Raw genomic sequence first — 18,662 nt, forward strand, 5'->3', positions numbered from 1 at the left:
CACATGTCCCATTAGGCCACAAAAAAACAAAAGTTTGTAAGTTTTCATAGTACAAATCTAACCAATGGAACTTGAACATCCAGAAAAACTCTTGCCCTCAAATATTTTGAGGTGTTGATGACCTCATCAACTCAATAGTAATTGGAGGTTCCCCCACTTTCCTCGTTACTCTCTTCGCTAGCTCTTTCTTCCTTATCAAACCACCGGGAACATCCTTGGACTCTAGCCCAAAATGGAATTTTGTCTAACTTATAATCATCGACATTGCTAAAACAATCGCACTATTGAATTACCACAACCGCATTACAGAATAGACTCAAAACCGCCATCCACCACCCTCTTCCAATCTCCCAAACATCTAAACTGAAGTATGAACAAATTTGCACCCATTGTTCTAAACGCGATCTGCCGGGCCGACGACCAAGCCGTACACATCGTGTTGAACAACACGGAATGTCTAAACGAGTGGATGGTATGGACCCTAAAGATTGCTAGCCATGTGACTTCTTTGATTAAATCGGCAAGTTCCTCTTAAAACCAAGGTCCACCTCTTCTTCCCGGTACAAGTTGAGGCCCTCAAATCCGTCTTCAAGGTTTGGGATCACCCCCCATGCATGATCCACCCATTCCTCTTCCTTATGACCCTCTCCTCCACTTCCTTCTCCTTCACTCGACACTCCCTTCCCATGATTTGTTGCCGATGTCTTTCCTGTATTTCCATCCGCTTTTTTCCCTAGTTCACCCGCTTCTACCTCCTTCCGTCTACCCCCTCCGCTGCCACCATCAAGGAGCGGTGGTTTTGCCATGCAACACGCCCAGATAACGCCGCTAATCCACAAGACTCCTGCCCGCCGGGGAGAACTCTCGCTGAACGTGAGGATTTTGGTGGACTTCGGCGAAATCGCCGGAGGATGGTGAAACCCTAGAAAACCCTAGGGGACAAAAAGCAGGGGAGGACTAGGTACATAAGTGGAAGCCCTAGCATATCCACGTATGCCTACCCAAACAACGAAATACTCCTTCCGACTCCCTCCGTGCCCATGGGCCATGGCGTAGAAAGGCCATCAACAGTTCGCGCGGCAGCGCTGCACTAACACACGCAACCCCACACACACGCGCATCCCGCCTCCCCCGCAGACACTGACAAGGCGGTCCACCACTCCTGGGCCCCATCACCCCTCCTACGGACTACGCGTCGCTGCCCGATTGGCCCTACGCACGGCGGCCATCGACGAGCCCTCGGAGGCCCGAAATACCCCAAACAAAAACGCAAACGCAGCAGAGAGGAGAGAAGAGAGAAGAGAGAGGAAAAAACTTATCTGCCCCTCTAATCTCCCTTACCCCCGTCTCGTGATAGATAACCACCCCTCTCTCTCTCCGCGCCGCCGCCGCCGCCGCCGCGGCGCCCGCGCGACCCCTCGCCGCCCGCGCCTCTCCGGTGATCGCCGCAGCCTAGCACCCCTCTCCCCCACCTCCGATCCGATTTTCTCCCCGGAAAAATCACCGAAATACGCCAAAAAATCCCCAGGAATCCGCCGTGTTCCCACTTTTGAATAAATCGCACGGGTGTTTCCGCTGCCCCGCCCAACCGCCGCGCCCCCCGCGCGGCCGCCGGCGCCGGCGATCGCATCTGGCGATAACCGTCCACGTCGGGCCACCCCCCGCCTCCTCGCGGTCCAAACCTCCGCGTCCTGCCGGGAAGACCACGGCGCGCGGCCTCCTCCTCGCACGCCGCGGCACGAGGTGCGTCTCCTCGCTGCCCCTCGCGGGTTTTGGAGGGGATTTGTGAAGTTTTTTTGGTTATAAGGCGTGGGCACGCATCCCGCACACCGGTTCGAGCGCCGCGCACCCGATCCGCGCCGTGGCCGGCTCGATCTGGCTGCCGCCGGCGCCGATCTATCGCACGGCGCGCGAATCGGTCGGGATTTAGGGTTTCGGAATCCAATTCGAAGCTCGCGCGCTCGAGGCTGCTCAGCGCCTTGCCGCGCTGCTTCCACTGCTCGATTTCGATTAGAGCTCCGCACAGTTGTTTCTTCCCCGCCATAGTTTGGTTCATTTGGTGCTTACAAAACGACCAACCCCTAGCAAAAGCTTACTAAAACAATAGCATCCCGAGTTCTGATGCTCGTTTAGGGCATCAGACTTTGGCCATGAGCTACCCAAGTGAGGTTCTAAATTAGCTTCATTTTGTAAACTGCAGGGAGCAATAGACTGCTGAAGCGTTCCCAGTTTCTTCATGTTGTGTTGTCATAAATTGTGATGGCATTCTTCAGTAATTCTGGGAGCAGGGCTGATTCGGGGGGGTACAACTTGAACGAGAAGGCTGATGACGAAGGCACCTATGAGTCAGTCAGGGGTAGGGACGCCGACTTGAACTCGGGCCAGTTGAACTTGAATGAGAAGGCTGATGATGCCTACCACAGTGAGGAGGAGCAATACGAAGCTGGCCAGTCAGGTCTGAACCCTTCTGAGATTAAATCAGGGCAGAATGCCCCGAGAGTAGGTGGCCCTTCTGGCCCATGGGGTACAAACTTTTTGAAGGACTGCAGATCCACGGAAGGGGAAGAACCGTCAAATAGTGATAGGGGAATGGAAGACGGGTCTGCGGCTAGCTCACATGATGACATGGATGGTAGTGGAGAGGATGATGAGCTAAACAGAGGGCACGGGGATGTGCCCGCTGAGGAAATGCTTTCTGATGACTATTATGAGCAGGATAGAGAGGAGCAGAGTGATTCATTGAGTCGTCGTGGGATGAGCCACCCAAGCTGTTCCACTTCTGGGGCCGCATCAAAATCTGTACCCTCAAGACAAAAGAAGTCGACAAAGGGCAGTGCTTATGACGACGATGATGATGCGTATAATGATGAGAATGACAATGACGACGATGATGACGATGACGCAGATGGTAATATTTATACGTGCAGCCTTGTTCTCAGCCAAATTTTCTGTTGCATTTGCTAATTTTCTCCATTCGCAGAAGATGTTCCAGCTCATTGTTGACTCAAAATTTGTTTCTTCCTTTTTTGCAGAAGATGATCCAGATGATGTGGATTTTGAGCCAGACAGTGAAACCGACAAGGCTGCTGTTAAGGTCATTTACCAACTGGAATTTTTATTATCGCACGTGTAACTTCAGCAATTTATTGTATTGTCTACACATTATGCTACATGTTATTGTTTGGGTTAGCTGGTGCAGTGGAAGTTTGTTGCCGATGTTTTTTAGAACTACATGACACTGCCGCTAACTTCTAAGTTGTATGGTTCATAATTTATTTTATGAAGATGAACTGACCAGCATCTGTTTAATTGGCATAGTGAAAAGAGTGCCCTAGCTGATCCAACTTGCACAAAATCGATCGATTCTTCAAAAGAGGAAATACATAAAAGTACTCCAAATTATAACCTGAAGATCAAATAAGTATTCTTTGAGAAATTTGGAGACAGAAGAACTACAGTAAATAGAAAACCAGAGTTACCGGATTCGCTGGGCGAGGCCTTGAACTTCGATCCAGATCCAGATCCAGATTGGGGTTCGATCCAGATCGGAAATCACTGCCCGATTCGCCAAACTAGAACTGATCTCAAGTTTCCCCCCGATTCGTGGATCTCAAGTGAACCCATCGATTCAGCAGCCATTACGGGCTAGATGCTACCGCAGCTCCTCTGTTGCCAGGGCTGTCCAGGTGACGACAGCGGTGGAGACATGGCTGTCGGCTCGTCGCAGCTCCTCATGTGCAGCGGTGATACATGCCTGCAGGCTCCTCTCCTCCATCCACCAGAGCACGAGCGGCACGGGAGAGAGCAGGGAGGGGGGCGTGTATTAAGGTGGAGACGAACTAGCATTAGAACAGAGGAAAGATGCGTGCCTGAAGCGAGGTAGAAGAAAGATGTGTGCGTGTGTGGCGGCTGGGGTCACAGGGACTAGGATGTCAGGATGTGAACCCAGCAGGTTAGGTTTCCATTCTCTGGTGGGCCTAATGGGCTGTTCCTTTTATTACGTATGGATCAGATGTATAATTAGATATGTGGCCCACCTAGTCCGTACATCCCCATAAAGAGAAAAATACACTGTATAACAGAGGTGGCGAATCATAATCGCCGGGTTCACGAACCCCTTCTCCGATTCGCAAATTAGGGATGTGTACCCTCCATTGAATCTGATCGGCAGATGTAGAGAATCCCGAATCGCGAACCAAGCGAATTGCGAATCAGGGTCTATGGTATAAACAAGAACCAAATATGGTGCAAATGCACGGAAGCTTGGAAGAAGCATATGCTTTTGTCTTCCATATTTTTAAAGAAAGTAATAATAGAAGACAGTTGCCCGTGGCAGCTGCATTAATGCATTCATCATTCATAAACTTCTAACCAAATCCTTGAGTTGTTAAATTCAATACATTTCTGTAGTTGAATGTCATGGTTGCAGTTCATGTACTTCGCATTTTCTTAGGTTACATTATGGCTAATAGCACATCATTGTAGCAATGTTCGGGGGTGTATATTTCTTGTGTACTGTGAACATACGAGGACACATACATATTCTTGCTCCTCTAGTCATGCTTTTCTTAATCAGTTTAGTCTTTAGGGTTTTTTGTTGGAAATTTTGAACTCATTCAACACTTGTGTAGATTTTCTTCTTCTGTAATGCTGATTTTTTTGTGGTTTGTGGTCATGATAGCTTTCAAACTGTTCTTTTATTAGTATTCCAGTTTAGCTATATGACCTTTTTGTTCGTTATTATTTAAGCTGACCTTGTGAAATTCGAATTTCAGGAGAAGCTTGTGGACAGTGAGAACTCAGGCGAAGAAGAAGAAGATGATGAGCTTGAGCTCTCGGATGATGATGATGATTTTATTGATAGTAGGAGGCAATCGAAACGACTTAAGGTCGGAGGAACTAAAATTTCCCAGCGAAAAAAGCTTCCTATGCAGGCTCCACGCAAACGAGGTGTATCTTTCACAGACGAAGAATATTCTTCAGGAAAAGACTCAGATGCACCCAATAGTCCTGATTTTAGTCATCGACCGAAAAAACCTGTCAGGTTGCATCTGAAAACTGTGGGCCATAATGATGTTTTCTCAAATGTCAATTCCCATAATGAATCCCGAACTTCGGGGAGGAGGAGGACACAGAGAAATATCTCATATGCTGAAAGTGACAGTGACGATAGTGAGGAGAAGTCAACTAAACAACAAAAGGTTAGAGTTCAGTTTGAATTATGTATCAAATTATTTATGTCACCGATATGTCTGAGGTTTAAATTAGATGAAATTCTATGACTTTTTCCATGTGCTGGAGTAGAGTAGTTGGTGACTACCAAATGCCTTCACTTTTGCAATATCCTTTTTGTTTCAGTCCTTCCTTAAGGGTTACCCCACTATTAGTTGGCATTAACTGTTTATAAATCTATTTTATGTATGCTGTGTGCACCTTTATAAATTTTGATCTCAGATCACTAACATATTTCCAATGTATCTAGCTCTTGAAGGAGGATCAAGATGAAGAAGATGGAGAAACAATTGAAAGGGTCATTTGGTATCAGCCAAAGGGTGTTGCTGAGGATGCACTGAGGAATGGTCAATCGACTCAACCTACTGTTATGAGCATGCCATCAGATTTTGATCAACAATGGGATGATGTAGAGTTCTACATAAAATGGAAAGGGCAGTCTTACTTACATTGTCAGTGGAAGACATTGTCCGAGCTTCGTAGTGTAAGAGCTCACCTGGATGTCTTCTGCTTACAATTTCTGTTTGTAATATTTGCTGTTTGTGTTTTATCTCTTTAGCCTATTTCTTTAGATGTGTGTTCACTTTATCTTTAAAATGACAGGTTAGTGGATTTAAAAAAGTTCTAAATTACATGAAAAGAGTGTCCGAGGAGCAGAGGTACAAGAGGTCACTATCGCGCGAAGAGGTAACAAAAAACTTTTGGCTTGTGCACTTTTGTGTTTTAACTCTTTGACATGAAGCAAAGCACGGTAACCGTCAGTTGTACTGCATATCCAGACAATAAATAGTAACCAAACATTTGCCTTGAAGAGTGGAAAAGAAATGTATGCGCATGCTTAGGAAAATAATATTCACCATGATATGTTAACTACTATCAAGTACACCCTCCGTTCCAAAATATAAGGTGTATTAATTTTCCAAAAAGTACTTATATAACTTCAACCAAGTTTGTAGAGAAAAATATCAACGTCTAGAATACCAGATCCTTATCATTAGATTCGCCATGAAGTATATTTTCGTATTTTATTTATTTAGTATTGTAGATGTTGATATATTTTGCTATAAACTTGGTCAAATGTAGGTACATTTTACTTATGGGAAAAGTAACACACCTTATATTTTGGAACAGAAGGAGTAACAATTAATGGATAGCATGTCACTGCATTTTTATAAATATCGAGATCTGTATTATGTGGTTCATAAATGACTGAAGTGTTTAATATGTCTAGTCTTGAACAAAATGTCGACTATTTGATATATTTATTCATCAACTCTATGCCTCTTCATCTATCAGGTTGAGGTGCATGATGTGGGCAAGGAAATGGAGTTGGACCTTATTAAGCAATATAGCCAGGTTTCACATTAATCCCAACTAGCTATTAATAAACACACTTATTTTTGTATTTGTACTCTGTCTTAAGTATCAATCTCCAGGTTGAACGGGTATTTGCTGATAGGGCAAGCAAAGTGGATGGGGATGTTGTGGTGCCAGAATATTTAGTCAAATGGCAGGGACTTCCTTACGCAGAATCGACCTGGTAATTTTTATGACTTGATTCTGGGTTGGTCATTTTCATAGCTATGATAATACTTTGCATGTGGATGTTTATTTGCACTGACCCATTGAATGGGATGTCTATGGATATGTTAGAAGTGATGAGATATCCATATATAAATTGTTTGGTTGACCCTGTACAGCTGTATCCATGCTTTTCTGTTGTATTCGTGTTGCCCACATTATCTGTCGTCTTGCAGGGAAAAAGATACAGATATTGAATTTGCTCAAGAAGCAATAGATGAATACAGGGTAGGCATTCTATGTATCTAATCCACCAGTATTTCATCGCTACATAAGTTTGTATGTTAATTGGGTTTACACTAAACAACAGGCCCGTGAAGTTGCCACTGCCATACTGGGGAAAACAGTTGATTTCCAAAGGAAGAAAAGCAAAGGTAGCTTTTCTATGCATAATCTGTGCTTGCATACTTGATGACTGAACTTGATATTTTTTTTTGGCTTTGAGGACTAGTGTCTTCCCTGTGGATTGGAATTTTCCCCTTGTTGACCTAGAAAGCATAAACAATTTTAGAGATATATTCATTGTAAAATGGCATTTCCACCTTGTTTCCCATAAGTTACCAAATATTTATAGGTACTGTGTCATGTGATGCAATGAATGCTATCTATTTAGAATTTGCATTTGTTTTGTGGATTTTGACTTCCTGAGCACCATCACAAATTGACATTGTTGAATTATGTACTTATACTTAGGCGATCCATGGTCTTGTCTTGAGTTATCCGTTTCCTTGCGTTGCTGTATCACTATTCTTGAACTTCATCTAATACTAAGTTTATGTTACTCAGCTAGTTTGAGAAGGCTTGATGATCAACCAGAATGGCTAAAAGGAGGTAAACTTCGCGATTATCAGCTTGAAGGTCTAAACTTTCTCGTTAATGGGTATGTAAAATCTATAGATATGCATAACAAAAGCACCTTGCTTGCCAATCCATGCTCATTGATTGATTTGTAAAACAGGTGGAGAAATGATACTAATGTTATTCTTGCCGATGAGATGGGTCTGGGAAAAACCATTCAATCAGTTTCCATGCTTGGCTTCCTTCATGTAATTTTTTCACATGATCCTTGTTTTGCATGGTACCAGGATCTTTTTACTGATTAACAATACTTGGTATGTATCTTGCAGAATGCTCAAGAAATTAATGGCCCATTTCTTGTCGTTGTGCCGCTCTCAACATTGTCAAATTGGGCAAAAGAATTTCGGAAGTGGCTACCTGACATGAATGTTGTAATTTATGTCGGAAATCGTGCTAGCAGAGAGGTAAAGCTCAGTAAATTTCTTACATGTCTTTCTTCTTTTGAGGTTTGTATGCAACTAAATGCCGTTTTCATATTTTGGCAACCCTTTTTTATTTATGACACCTAATGTTTCTAATTGTTGAATGTAAACATTATCACATACCGACAATTCATGTAATTATTTAAGTTGCTGCTGGTTATAAAACATACTGGTTGTCCTTTAAACTCCTATATTATGTGAACTTGAAAGGAGCTTACTGTTATTTGTTTGAGCAAGCTTTTCTTGCATTGTGTTGCTGGTCATGTACTTGTCTGTTGTTCCACTTTGAAGGTACCGAGCTTTGCTATTCTGCTAGTTTGCCATCCGATGGGCTCACTGAACACTGATTGTGGTGCACACTTTATTTTAGACACTGTTTTCATACAACCTTTGTTCTTCTTCTTTATCCTCAATCCGAAGCAGTTGTGAGCGCTTCTTTTGATTAGTAGCTGCACATAATTATTTGTAAGGAGCACAATTTGTTAATGGACAACAGCAGGGACCTACAGGTTGCCGCTGAGCATAGTTTAAATATTTTAAATACCAAGAACACGTGCTCATCAATCCTATCTTCTTTGTAACAATTAATTTAGCTTACGTAGTAACATGCACATAAGTAAATGACCAGGTAGTCCGTGGTGCTCGATCTGCTGATTAAGAGCTTGTTCGGTTGCAACAAAATTGAAGGGGATTGAAGTGGATTGGGGTGGATTAAATCCCATACAAGTCAAAATCTCACTCAATCCCCTCCAAACCTCTCCAATCCCCTTCAGGAGAGGTTTAACCGAACAAGGCCTAAGGCAGAATCCCAGCGGCAAAGGGGCATCTACTACCTAGTGGTTACCTAGACCATTTTTTCTACTACCTTGGTGATTTAGACACCACGGTAAAAATCAGATGTATTTTTCTACTACCTTGGTGATTTGGACACCACGGTAAAAATCAGATGTACTCAGTATTGAGTGTAGCACAAGGTCTTAATTTTCTTCCATGCTTTAGAAACAAGCAAAGAGAAAGGAATAAGTGGGTAAAAATAATCAGTGTTTACAGCAAAAATTTAGGGAACCAACACTTAAATCCTGGTTTTCATAGGGAGGACCCCAAAATCTATAATGTCTCTAATTATTTCAAAATCACGGTTTTCACGCCTTGTTTACTGTTAGGATCCTAAAATGGGCTAGTGGAGCTATCGCTAGCTTTTTAGAACCTACTGAAACTTATATTTGCAGATTTCTGCAGAAGATGAGTATATCCTGTTACTATACCGAGCTTCATGAATGGTATAATTCATCTTTGTTGCGGTATATATCACATCGTGTGTGGGATGAATCCGTCTGCTAATCATGGATCTTGAGCAGATCAGAGCTCTGCATATTTTAGAACCATTGCACATCATGTTTTGGCTACTATGTTTATATATATCTGCCAGGTTGTTTTTAGGCTATGTTACTTTGTTTGCTCATTTGGTTCCTGCTTTTCTTCCTATTTTCTGGACTTTGCATTAAAAAATGTCAATTACCGATAAATATGCTTTTTTAAAGGGCATGTTCTTAGTTCCACACTTCCTAACGAGTTGTGTTCACCTTGCATTGTGCTTGACATTCTTCCTAATCCATTGGCGGCAGATGTGTCAGCAGCATGAGTTTTTTACAAATAAGAAGGGTGGGCGGCATGTAAAATTCCATACTTTGATTACTACTTATGAGGTGATACTTAAGGACAAAGCTGTCCTTTCAAAAATCAAATGGAATTATCTTATGGTTGATGAAGCCCACCGTTTGAAGAATTCTGAAGCATCACTGTATATTGCTCTTTTGGTACGGATATTCTCTTGAACTGAACGTAACAGCCTATGTATTGGGTAATTACCGCAAAAAGATAAAACTGTATTTGTTCTCTCTCAGGAGTTCAGCACCAAAAATAAGCTGCTAATAACTGGGACCCCTTTGCAGAACAGTGTTGAAGAGCTGTGGTATGTCCTTTTCTTATGCAGACTTGAGCTAGACATTTTTTTAATATATGTTTGCATTGTTGCTAGGTACTTGTAATTTGATACTGCAATATGTGAGTGTAATTCAGAAGTGAAATGGGTTGCTTCAACTACTTGAAAAATAGTTAACTTTTTTGAGAAGAAACATGGATGTTCATCGTAATATAAAATGCACAGTTCTAAAGTTTGTGATAAAAATATGACCATGCATCCAGCACAAAAAAAACTGATTCAGCCTGCATGGTGAATAATATGATCTTGCAGGTGCAGAATATGTCTTTTTTTGGTGCAAGGCGCATGTTATTTTTTCACCATATTTTGAAGTGCATGTCATATCATGACTACTCATGATTATTTTGTTTAGAAAATCAACTTCTTGAAGTGGATGAAAAAGAGAAAATACATAGTTTGTGTACAACCATGTGCGCAAAATTCAGGTTCATAGTATGCTCATAATTTTCTCCTGTTTTTTTTTTTTTTTTTTTTGCAGGGCACTACTTCATTTCCTTGATCCAGTCAAATTTAACAGCAAGGATACTTTTGTTGAGAGATACAAAAATTTGAGTTCGTTTAATGAAACTGAGGTATTAATTTGTGAACGATGGTTTTGTATTAACCTGGATTGTATTCACAATTGTCCTATACTATTTGATAATCATTAACTCTCTTTGTTTTGATCTTTTTGTAGCTTGCAAATCTCCACATGGAATTGAGGCCCCATATTTTAAGGCGAGTTATAAAAGATGTCGAGAAGTCTCTACCTCCAAAAATTGAGCGAATTCTTCGTATCGAAATGTCTCCCCTACAGAAACAGTATGTTCTTGTATTAACTTATAAGTTCAGTAATGCATTTCATTCCTCCTTGAAATGAACTTTTTTTTTAATTTTTTTTGCTAGATATTACAAATGGATTCTGGAGCGAAATTTTCAGAATCTGAATAAAGGAGTTCGCGGGAATCAGGTATTAATTCATGAGTGTAATTTTTTTATCAGTTTATTTATTTATCCAGTTGGTATCAACAATTCATTTTTCTGTCAGTTTGTGCTGTTAAAGTGTTAAACAAATGGGTTTGTTTCGATATATTTTGTGAAGAACCGCCACTTCACAGAACTGCTTGCATAGGTTGCTCATTATGTTAGTCTAACATGTAGGTTGGCCAATGTTGAAGATCATGTATCTGTGAAATGAGAAACATTTGATAAATAGGGGTCTTGGACCATTGTTTCTTGAGCAATTCTGTAATGCTTGATTATTACGAGAACCACATCTTGGTAGGATGGTTGTTAGTATATTTAAAATAGCAAATAATAGGGCTTTGAAAAATCCGTGGCAATATCAAAAGGAAGGCTTGACCCCTCTGTGCATTATATTGCCCCTCTTATAGACAGAACTTAACTCAATTAGTGTGTTTATGCTGTGGAATTACTGAGCACTAAGTGTATCAGGTGTCACGGTGTCGGCCAAAGAAGGGCAATCTATGAATATCAGCCTCTTGTTATCTAGGAATCTATGTTATTGTGTGTTTCTAAGAGGCATTTTTTCTTATTCTACATATACTCCCTCCGTCCCATAATATAAGAACGTTTTTGTCACTAGTGGCAAAAACGTTCTTATATTAAGGGACGGAGGGAATAATTAATTGTAATAGCCTGTCTAGGGTTGCATATGCAAAGTATAATGTTTTTTAGATAGCTCTAGTTGCTTGGATATCATGTACTATTATTTTTCGTTTTTTGATGTTCATCGTTTATTCTGTAAACAATTGCTCTTCTTGTTCAGCATATTTGAGTTGCTATTTATACTAATTCGTCTGGCTGGCTGGATCATGATATATGCAGGTCTCGCTTTTGAATGTTGTCGTCGAGTTAAAAAAGTGTTGCAACCATCCATTCTTGTTTGAAAGTGCTGATCATGGTTATGGTGGAGATAGCATTGGTGATCGCAATAAAGTTGAACGTATTGTTATGAGTAGTGGGAAGTTAGTTTTGTTGGACAAGCTACTGCTGAGACTGCGGGAGACTAATCATCGCGTGCTTATATTCTCTCAGGTTATTTATTATTTGCTTTCAAATGATGTAATTTTTCAGTTTTAGTTAGCAGAGCTATTATTAGTTTTGGATATATTATTCTAGTATCGGTACTGATAAAACCACCAATTCTTCTATTAACTATGTAATCCAACTGAGGAAAATAACCAGCTTACTGATGTGAGTTGGATTAGTTGGCAGTTGACAGAATGTATTGTGTTACCATTACAGGAACCGCGTTCTTATAGCGCCAACATCAGTATATTGGACAATACATGTATAAATGATTTCTGAATTTTCATCTTTCCAGATGGTGCGGATGCTGGACATCCTTTCTGAGTACCTATCCCTTCGAGGCTTCCAGTTTCAGAGGCTTGATGGCAGTACAAGAGCGGATCTTCGTCACCAGGCCATGGAACATTTTAATGCTCCTGGAAGCGATGATTTTTGTTTCCTTCTGTCTACACGTGCTGGTGGACTTGGTATTAATCTTGCAACAGCAGATACAGTGATAATTTTTGATTCAGATTGGAATCCTCAAAATGATCTACAGGTCCTCTAATCTATCTGTGACTATGATTTATGGATGTTTTAATTGTTAAATAACATTTGCTTATCTTTCCTCTGTTTTTTTGTGCATCCTGATGTTATGCTAGGCAATGAGTAGGGCACATAGGATTGGGCAACAAGATACTGTCAACATCTATCGTTTTGTCACCTGCAAAAGTGTTGAAGAGGATATATTGGAGCGAGCAAAGAAAAAAATGGTGCAGACACCGAATGTCTTCATATAGTGTTCAAATGAAAATACATGAGATGTGTTCAACTTATTTTACTTATTTATTTCAGGTTCTTGATCACTTGGTGATTCAGAAGCTGAATGCTGAGGGCAGGCTCGAGAAGAAAGAAACCAAAAAGGGTGGCTCCATGTTTGATAAGGTAGTATTTTGCCTAAGCTGTCTTGTTTTTGTGGGTCAGTTTGGATGACAACTTGTCTAGTATATGTTGGTGTAGAAATTCTCTTAGTTACTTGTTAACTAGATATGTTTTAATTTTGTTTATGCTTTAATGTTTTACATGAACTTGCATTGTTGTTTTTATTGTGGTATAGCTTGTAGCCTTAGTGCAGGTTCGTTGACTTCCATTATAGCATGCATTTGGCTTCTACCCTAGTAAACACATTCCCTTGAAAGTATATAAAATGAACATCCGATCTGCAAAATTCAGTGGGGAAAACATTTTACCTTGAATTGTTGAGTCTCTTACTAGTGGACACATTTGGAGTATTTCTTTCTCCTTGCGCTAGTGATGAAATCCATATCATTTGGCAGAATGAACTTTCAGCCATACTGAGGTTTGGGGCAGAGGAGTTGTTCAAAGAAGAGAAGACTGATGAAGAGACCAAGAGGAAGCTTGAAAGCATGGACATTGATGAAATACTTGAGAGAGCTGAGAAAGTTGAAACAAAGGCTGCTGAAGGGGAAGAAGGAAATGAGCTTCTTAGTGCTTTCAAGGCATGTGACAGCGCACAACCATAAACTGATGCAGAGCACAGAAATTATTGTGCATTAATGTTTCTTAGTCTTTTGGATATGTTATTAATTGTTTTAAGTATTTTGGTTAGGTTGCTAATTTTTCCAGCGGTGAGGATGATGCCTCATTCTGGAGTAGACTAATACAACCAGATCCCGCAGATATGGGTCAGGTATCTATTTGGACATCTGATTCAGTTCTTGCTTGCCATCAACTTAACCAGGGAGTAATAGAATGTGTTCTGCAGGAAACTTTAGCACCTCGTGCTGCACGGAATAAAAAGAGCTATGTTGAGGATCACCAACTCGACAAAAATAGCAGCAGGAAAAGGCGAGCGGTTGACGCACAAGAAAAGCCAAGAAGGCGTTCCAGCAGAACAGTCGACACAATGGTTTCGTTACCATTTATTGATGGAGCAGTCGCTCAAGTACGGAACTGGTCATTTGGAAATATGCCCAAGAAGGACGCCTCCCGCTTTGTTCGAGCGGTAATCTGCGCCCACTACCAGCATATTTGATTCTTCTGCTTCTCTGGCTTGTTATATTTGCACATATCCTGAAGTATGCATTATATATCTTAGTTCCACGGTTATTATAACAATATGATCATGAGATCTGTTACATTATAGGTTCTCATCTTGTTTTATTAGAGATGTTCTGCAACTAGATAATCTTAGTTATTAATGTGTCAGTGTGCGCCCATCAAAGTATATTTGCCTCTTTTCCTGCTATCTTGGTCTTTTAACTCCTACTTAGTTACTTGTTATTAATTTGGAATGGTCATAATTTTAATTATCAATGCATGTATTGCACTATAAATGTGAACTGCGGGTTAATTTTATTTTATTGGTGCGTATAATTACATGGTCACTGCAAGCTTTGGTACCAGTACTATGTTTTTTCTGTTCAGTTTTTCTGAAATTTCTATGATAATTTGTATGCAAAATTTGTAGATTGCATTGTATTGTTTCGGGAGCTATATATGTGTTTGGCGTATTTTCTCCAGCTTCATCTATCTAATTCTCATGGTGAACTTCAGGTTAAAAAGTTTGGAAATCCAAGCCAAATTGGCTTAATTGTGGATGATGTTGGTGGTGCAATAGCAAAGGCTCCATGTGAAGCACAAATTGAGCTGTATGAGTCGCTCATTGATGGCTGTCAGGAAGCTGTGAAAGAGAACACAGACATCAAGGTATATTTCATTGTGATGCCTTAGAGAAAATGGTCCTCCCTCCGATCCATATGTAGTTGTTTCCTTGTGCGTTGTCTTCCTTTATTGAGTTCAGTTCATTGTACTTCAAATATAGGGCACAGTGTTGGATTTTTTTGGTGTACCAGTGAAGGCCTATGAGTTGTTGGCTCGTGTTGAAGAGCTTCAATGTTTGGCAAAGCGCATCGCACGTTACAAAGATCCAGTTAGACAATACCGGATCCAATCACCTTACAAAAAGCCACAGTGGTCGGCAAGCTGTGGATGGATTGAAAGTAATTGCTGTTTGACTTGGCTTCTGTAAAAATGTTTGAGAATATAAGCTCATAAATCTTTTTATATCTTCAGCTGATGATGCAAGATTGCTGCTTGGAATTCACTGGTATGGTTACGGAAACTGGGAGAAGATACGATTGGATCCAAAGCTTGGTCTGACAACAAAAATTGCACCAGCAACACTTGGTGAGAGAGAAACATTTTTACCACGCGCACCAAATTTGGATAATCGTGCTAGTGCTCTCCTGCAAAAGGTACTCTCCCTGACCTTTCATCATCTTCCTTGTGTGCGCTTTGGCTTGTTTGTATGCTGTTTATGTGCAAGTGCATCTTACGTTGCATATTCTGTATGTGAAGCCTACATCTGCATTTTCTAGAGCTAATATAAAATCGGAAGGTTGAGGTTGTCTATTTTGCTCATGTTTGGATGTCGAGTCAGATGTGATTAATTAATTATTGATGTTAAGCTAGCATCTGAACCTCTTTATGCCCCGACTATCCATGCTTTTGAAGTTTTCTGGTTCCACCAAGATTAGTGGTACCGTTCTGCTCACAATATCCCTGTACACATGCTTACTGATATGATTTTTTTTTTCAAGCAACTCGTGAGCTTTTTTTTTGCTTCACTATCAGTTGTTCTTCTGATTGACAGCCATTTTTTTTGAAAAATATAAATCAAAGCTTGATTTGAATTCTGTATCTTTTTCTATATGCAATAGTTGTATCTTTTGCATGTGTCCAGCTTAGATAATTTAATCCATTGGCAAGAAAATTCTGCTTTTCTAGGAATATGCCAATCTGAGTGGAAAGAGCTCAAAAGCCAAAGGGGGTACTAGCCAAAAAGTCAATAATGAAAATGGTGGTGCTCGATCGTTTAAAGGCCGGCAAAAAGATGCAAAACCACAAGAGGATATTAAGTCGAACAAAGATGACATTAAGAAACGCAAGGTGGTGGAAGAAGCTGAAGCAAGAGAAGAGGGTGAAATTTCAGAGTCTGAAGAACAGATTAAATATCGTTTGGAAAAGGAGGAAAAGTGGCTGGAATGGTGCTCTGAAGCTTTGGATGAAGAGCAGGACATATTGAAACGCCTCGATAGGTTACAGAATACAAGTTTAAATCTTCCGAAGGAAAAGGTTTCTGCTTTATATCTTGATATTGACAATCTATTCTTAAAGTGCTCTACTGCCACCCTAACCTTATAAGCATGTGTGCAGGTTCTTTCAAGAATTCGCCGGTACCTACAGATAATCGGTGAAAAGATTGGAAAAGTCGCTGCCCAACATGTAGAATCGTACAAGCAGTCCCGTAAGTGTTGGTAGCTCCTACCTTTTTGTAGGAAGCATATGTGATGAATAATTTGATTGTTTTTTTTTTGAGAAAACGCAAACGCAAAGGACCTTTGCGCTTTATTACATTGAAAAGATAGGGTACAATCATAATCCTTCTAGGATTTGAGTTTTACAAAACCAACAGTCTAATCAGTGGACATCCCAGGATGGGGTCAAACAACCCTGAGCCCTTGAGCCCCAGCCTTTGCCCAGCATTGGACCTTGTCCAATAGCCCATCGACCGAAGGTCTCGCATTGTCGAAGACACACTCGTTCCTGTGCTTCCAGATCATCCATATTCTAGAGACATTCTTGAGACATTCATATTCATGAACATTCTAGAGACATTCTTTCATGAACATTGATATTCCTTTTTTTTTGCGGAACTTACATGTACTGTCAAAAGATACCTATCTAAACAATTGCATTGTTTGCAGGTATGACCACAAGATTATGGAATTATGTGGCAAGATTTTCAAATATGTCTGGGGAGCAATTGTGCGATCTCTATTTAAAAGTTTGTCAGGACCAAATGGAAGCTGGAGTCGGCCCCTCACATGGTGGCAATTTTGCACCTGCTTCTAACAGAGGTTCTTCAAATCAGCCTCATCCTCCTAGAAACCAAAGGTCAACAAGGTCTTTCCAGCACACTCCAGAGCCTCTTAATAATGGTGAAAACACTGGGAATTCGGAAGCCTGGAAGCGCCGGAGGAGAGCTGATCAGGATAATCAGTTTGACACTCAAACAATGTATCAACCTCCTCCATTTATGGCAAATGGTAACAGGTCGCAGGAATCTAGCAGTTCTGCTGGTATTCTTGGTTGGGGTCCAGTCGAAATGAGACGATATGGCACTGAAAGATCAAAGAGGGGTGTTCATCCCAGTCGTTTCCCTGCCGGGCATGGGCCTTTGCTTTAGCTGAAGTAGTCAGCTTTGTCAAGTCCTAGGAGTCTTCAGCTTCTACGCAGGTAGAAGTGGAGAATTGAAATTCTTTTTAGGCAAGACAAAAGAATAAGCTGTCAATATCTTGTCTGGATCACAGCTTGGAGTCTGTGCCTCGAAGAAACGGCTGATGTGCACAGAAGATTCCTGACACTGAAACAAATACATGGGTCTTGTAAACCGCCAAGAGGAAGAGTCGAAAATTTTGTCGGTCCAGTTTTGTGGTCTAATAGGAGAAAATTTCCGTTGGGGTCTTTAAGAAGGTTCATCTCAAACAAATGATCTATAGTTCAGCCTCAATACATGTACGGTCTTTTACAGTGCATTATATATAATGAAAATTTGGTTTAGTTGGATATTTTCTCTCTCTCTCTCGTGTGCTCACATGTTTCAGATATTTCTGCAAATATGATTTTGTTGTTGTTGATGTAACAAATCAATTATCACCAAAGAGCTAGCCATGGACCGGGGTGCGTGAAAGTTAGCTATCCACATGCCAGAACCATGAGTTGATTTTGAGATCTTATGGATTTCAGATCTAGCTGTCATGCTCTGTACAGAGTAACTGCATTTCCATCTTTTGTCCCATGTCCCGTGGTACCGGCAAACTGAGGAAAGCTTGCCATACTTGTTTGTAACCTGGCTGGTTGGGTTATCGTATGAATTTTGTGACTTGTATTTCCTCAAAGCTGTAGGTTTCTTGGGCATTCTCTATTCATGATCATAAAACACACACATCTTTTATCATCAGTGTACATGCAGCGAGGCAGCCGTTTTGAAATTTATGGAGTTTGTGGTTTCACTGGCTGTCTTTTTTTAATATTCTGCTTGCACTGTAAACTTGGAATTTTGTGTAAATGGTAGAAGTATATTATTATTCGGAAACATGTCTTTTTAATTTCTCGTGACTTTCATCCGAGCGTCCTCATTTGCTAGGGTCACAGCTAGCATTGTAATATGCAGCAGGGAATCCAAACTCGAAGTTGATAGCACTACAGAGACGGAAATCCAATTAGACTCTGCTCCTGCTCACCAAAAAATGGTTTTTACAGCCGCTGCACTCCTTTCCGTCACTGCTGCCCGCCGCCGGAGGATGGCAGCCTCTCGTTGCCTTTTTCTGGTCGTTTTATTGTGGTCATGTATTTGGTCGTGATCGCGTTGTTGCCTTTGACGGCCGGTGCTTGGAGGGAGCTGTGTGGATTTTCAATAATGCTCCATCTACGTGAAGGGTTGCGAAAGCTTACGTAACTTGACTAAACTA

The 18,662-nt window shown here is 41.0% G+C and overlaps 1 protein-coding gene across 1 annotated transcript in view; it reads left to right on the forward strand.

The window, feature by feature from the left end:
• Positions 1 to 1,351: 1,351 nt before the first annotated feature.
• Positions 1,352 to 18,662, forward strand: part of LOC119362614 (protein CHROMATIN REMODELING 5-like) — a 27,768-nt gene continuing 10,457 nt past the window's right edge. Inside the window, 31 exon segments of the mRNA XM_037627859.1 lie at positions 1,352 to 1,743; positions 2,201 to 2,908; positions 3,033 to 3,094; positions 4,776 to 5,201; positions 5,483 to 5,716; positions 5,836 to 5,919; positions 6,529 to 6,588; positions 6,669 to 6,772; positions 6,990 to 7,041; positions 7,124 to 7,187; positions 7,600 to 7,693; positions 7,772 to 7,859; positions 7,941 to 8,075; positions 9,719 to 9,910; positions 9,998 to 10,065; positions 10,574 to 10,667; positions 10,772 to 10,896; positions 10,981 to 11,044; positions 11,923 to 12,132; positions 12,422 to 12,664; positions 12,768 to 12,878; positions 12,961 to 13,050; positions 13,443 to 13,625; positions 13,736 to 13,816; positions 13,892 to 14,131; positions 14,683 to 14,835; positions 14,951 to 15,128; positions 15,202 to 15,383; positions 15,916 to 16,263; positions 16,345 to 16,435; positions 16,896 to 17,330. Of these exon segments, the coding sequence (XP_037483756.1) occupies positions 2,260 to 2,908; positions 3,033 to 3,094; positions 4,776 to 5,201; positions 5,483 to 5,716; positions 5,836 to 5,919; positions 6,529 to 6,588; positions 6,669 to 6,772; positions 6,990 to 7,041; positions 7,124 to 7,187; positions 7,600 to 7,693; positions 7,772 to 7,859; positions 7,941 to 8,075; positions 9,719 to 9,910; positions 9,998 to 10,065; positions 10,574 to 10,667; positions 10,772 to 10,896; positions 10,981 to 11,044; positions 11,923 to 12,132; positions 12,422 to 12,664; positions 12,768 to 12,878; positions 12,961 to 13,050; positions 13,443 to 13,625; positions 13,736 to 13,816; positions 13,892 to 14,131; positions 14,683 to 14,835; positions 14,951 to 15,128; positions 15,202 to 15,383; positions 15,916 to 16,263; positions 16,345 to 16,435; positions 16,896 to 17,330 (5,140 nt within the window). The 5' untranslated portion in view covers positions 1,352 to 1,743; positions 2,201 to 2,259.

Source organism: Triticum dicoccoides, chromosome 2B (assembly GCF_002162155.2).
Source record: "Triticum dicoccoides isolate Atlit2015 ecotype Zavitan chromosome 2B, WEW_v2.0, whole genome shotgun sequence".
Lineage (NCBI taxonomy): Eukaryota > Viridiplantae > Streptophyta > Magnoliopsida > Poales > Poaceae > Triticum > Triticum dicoccoides.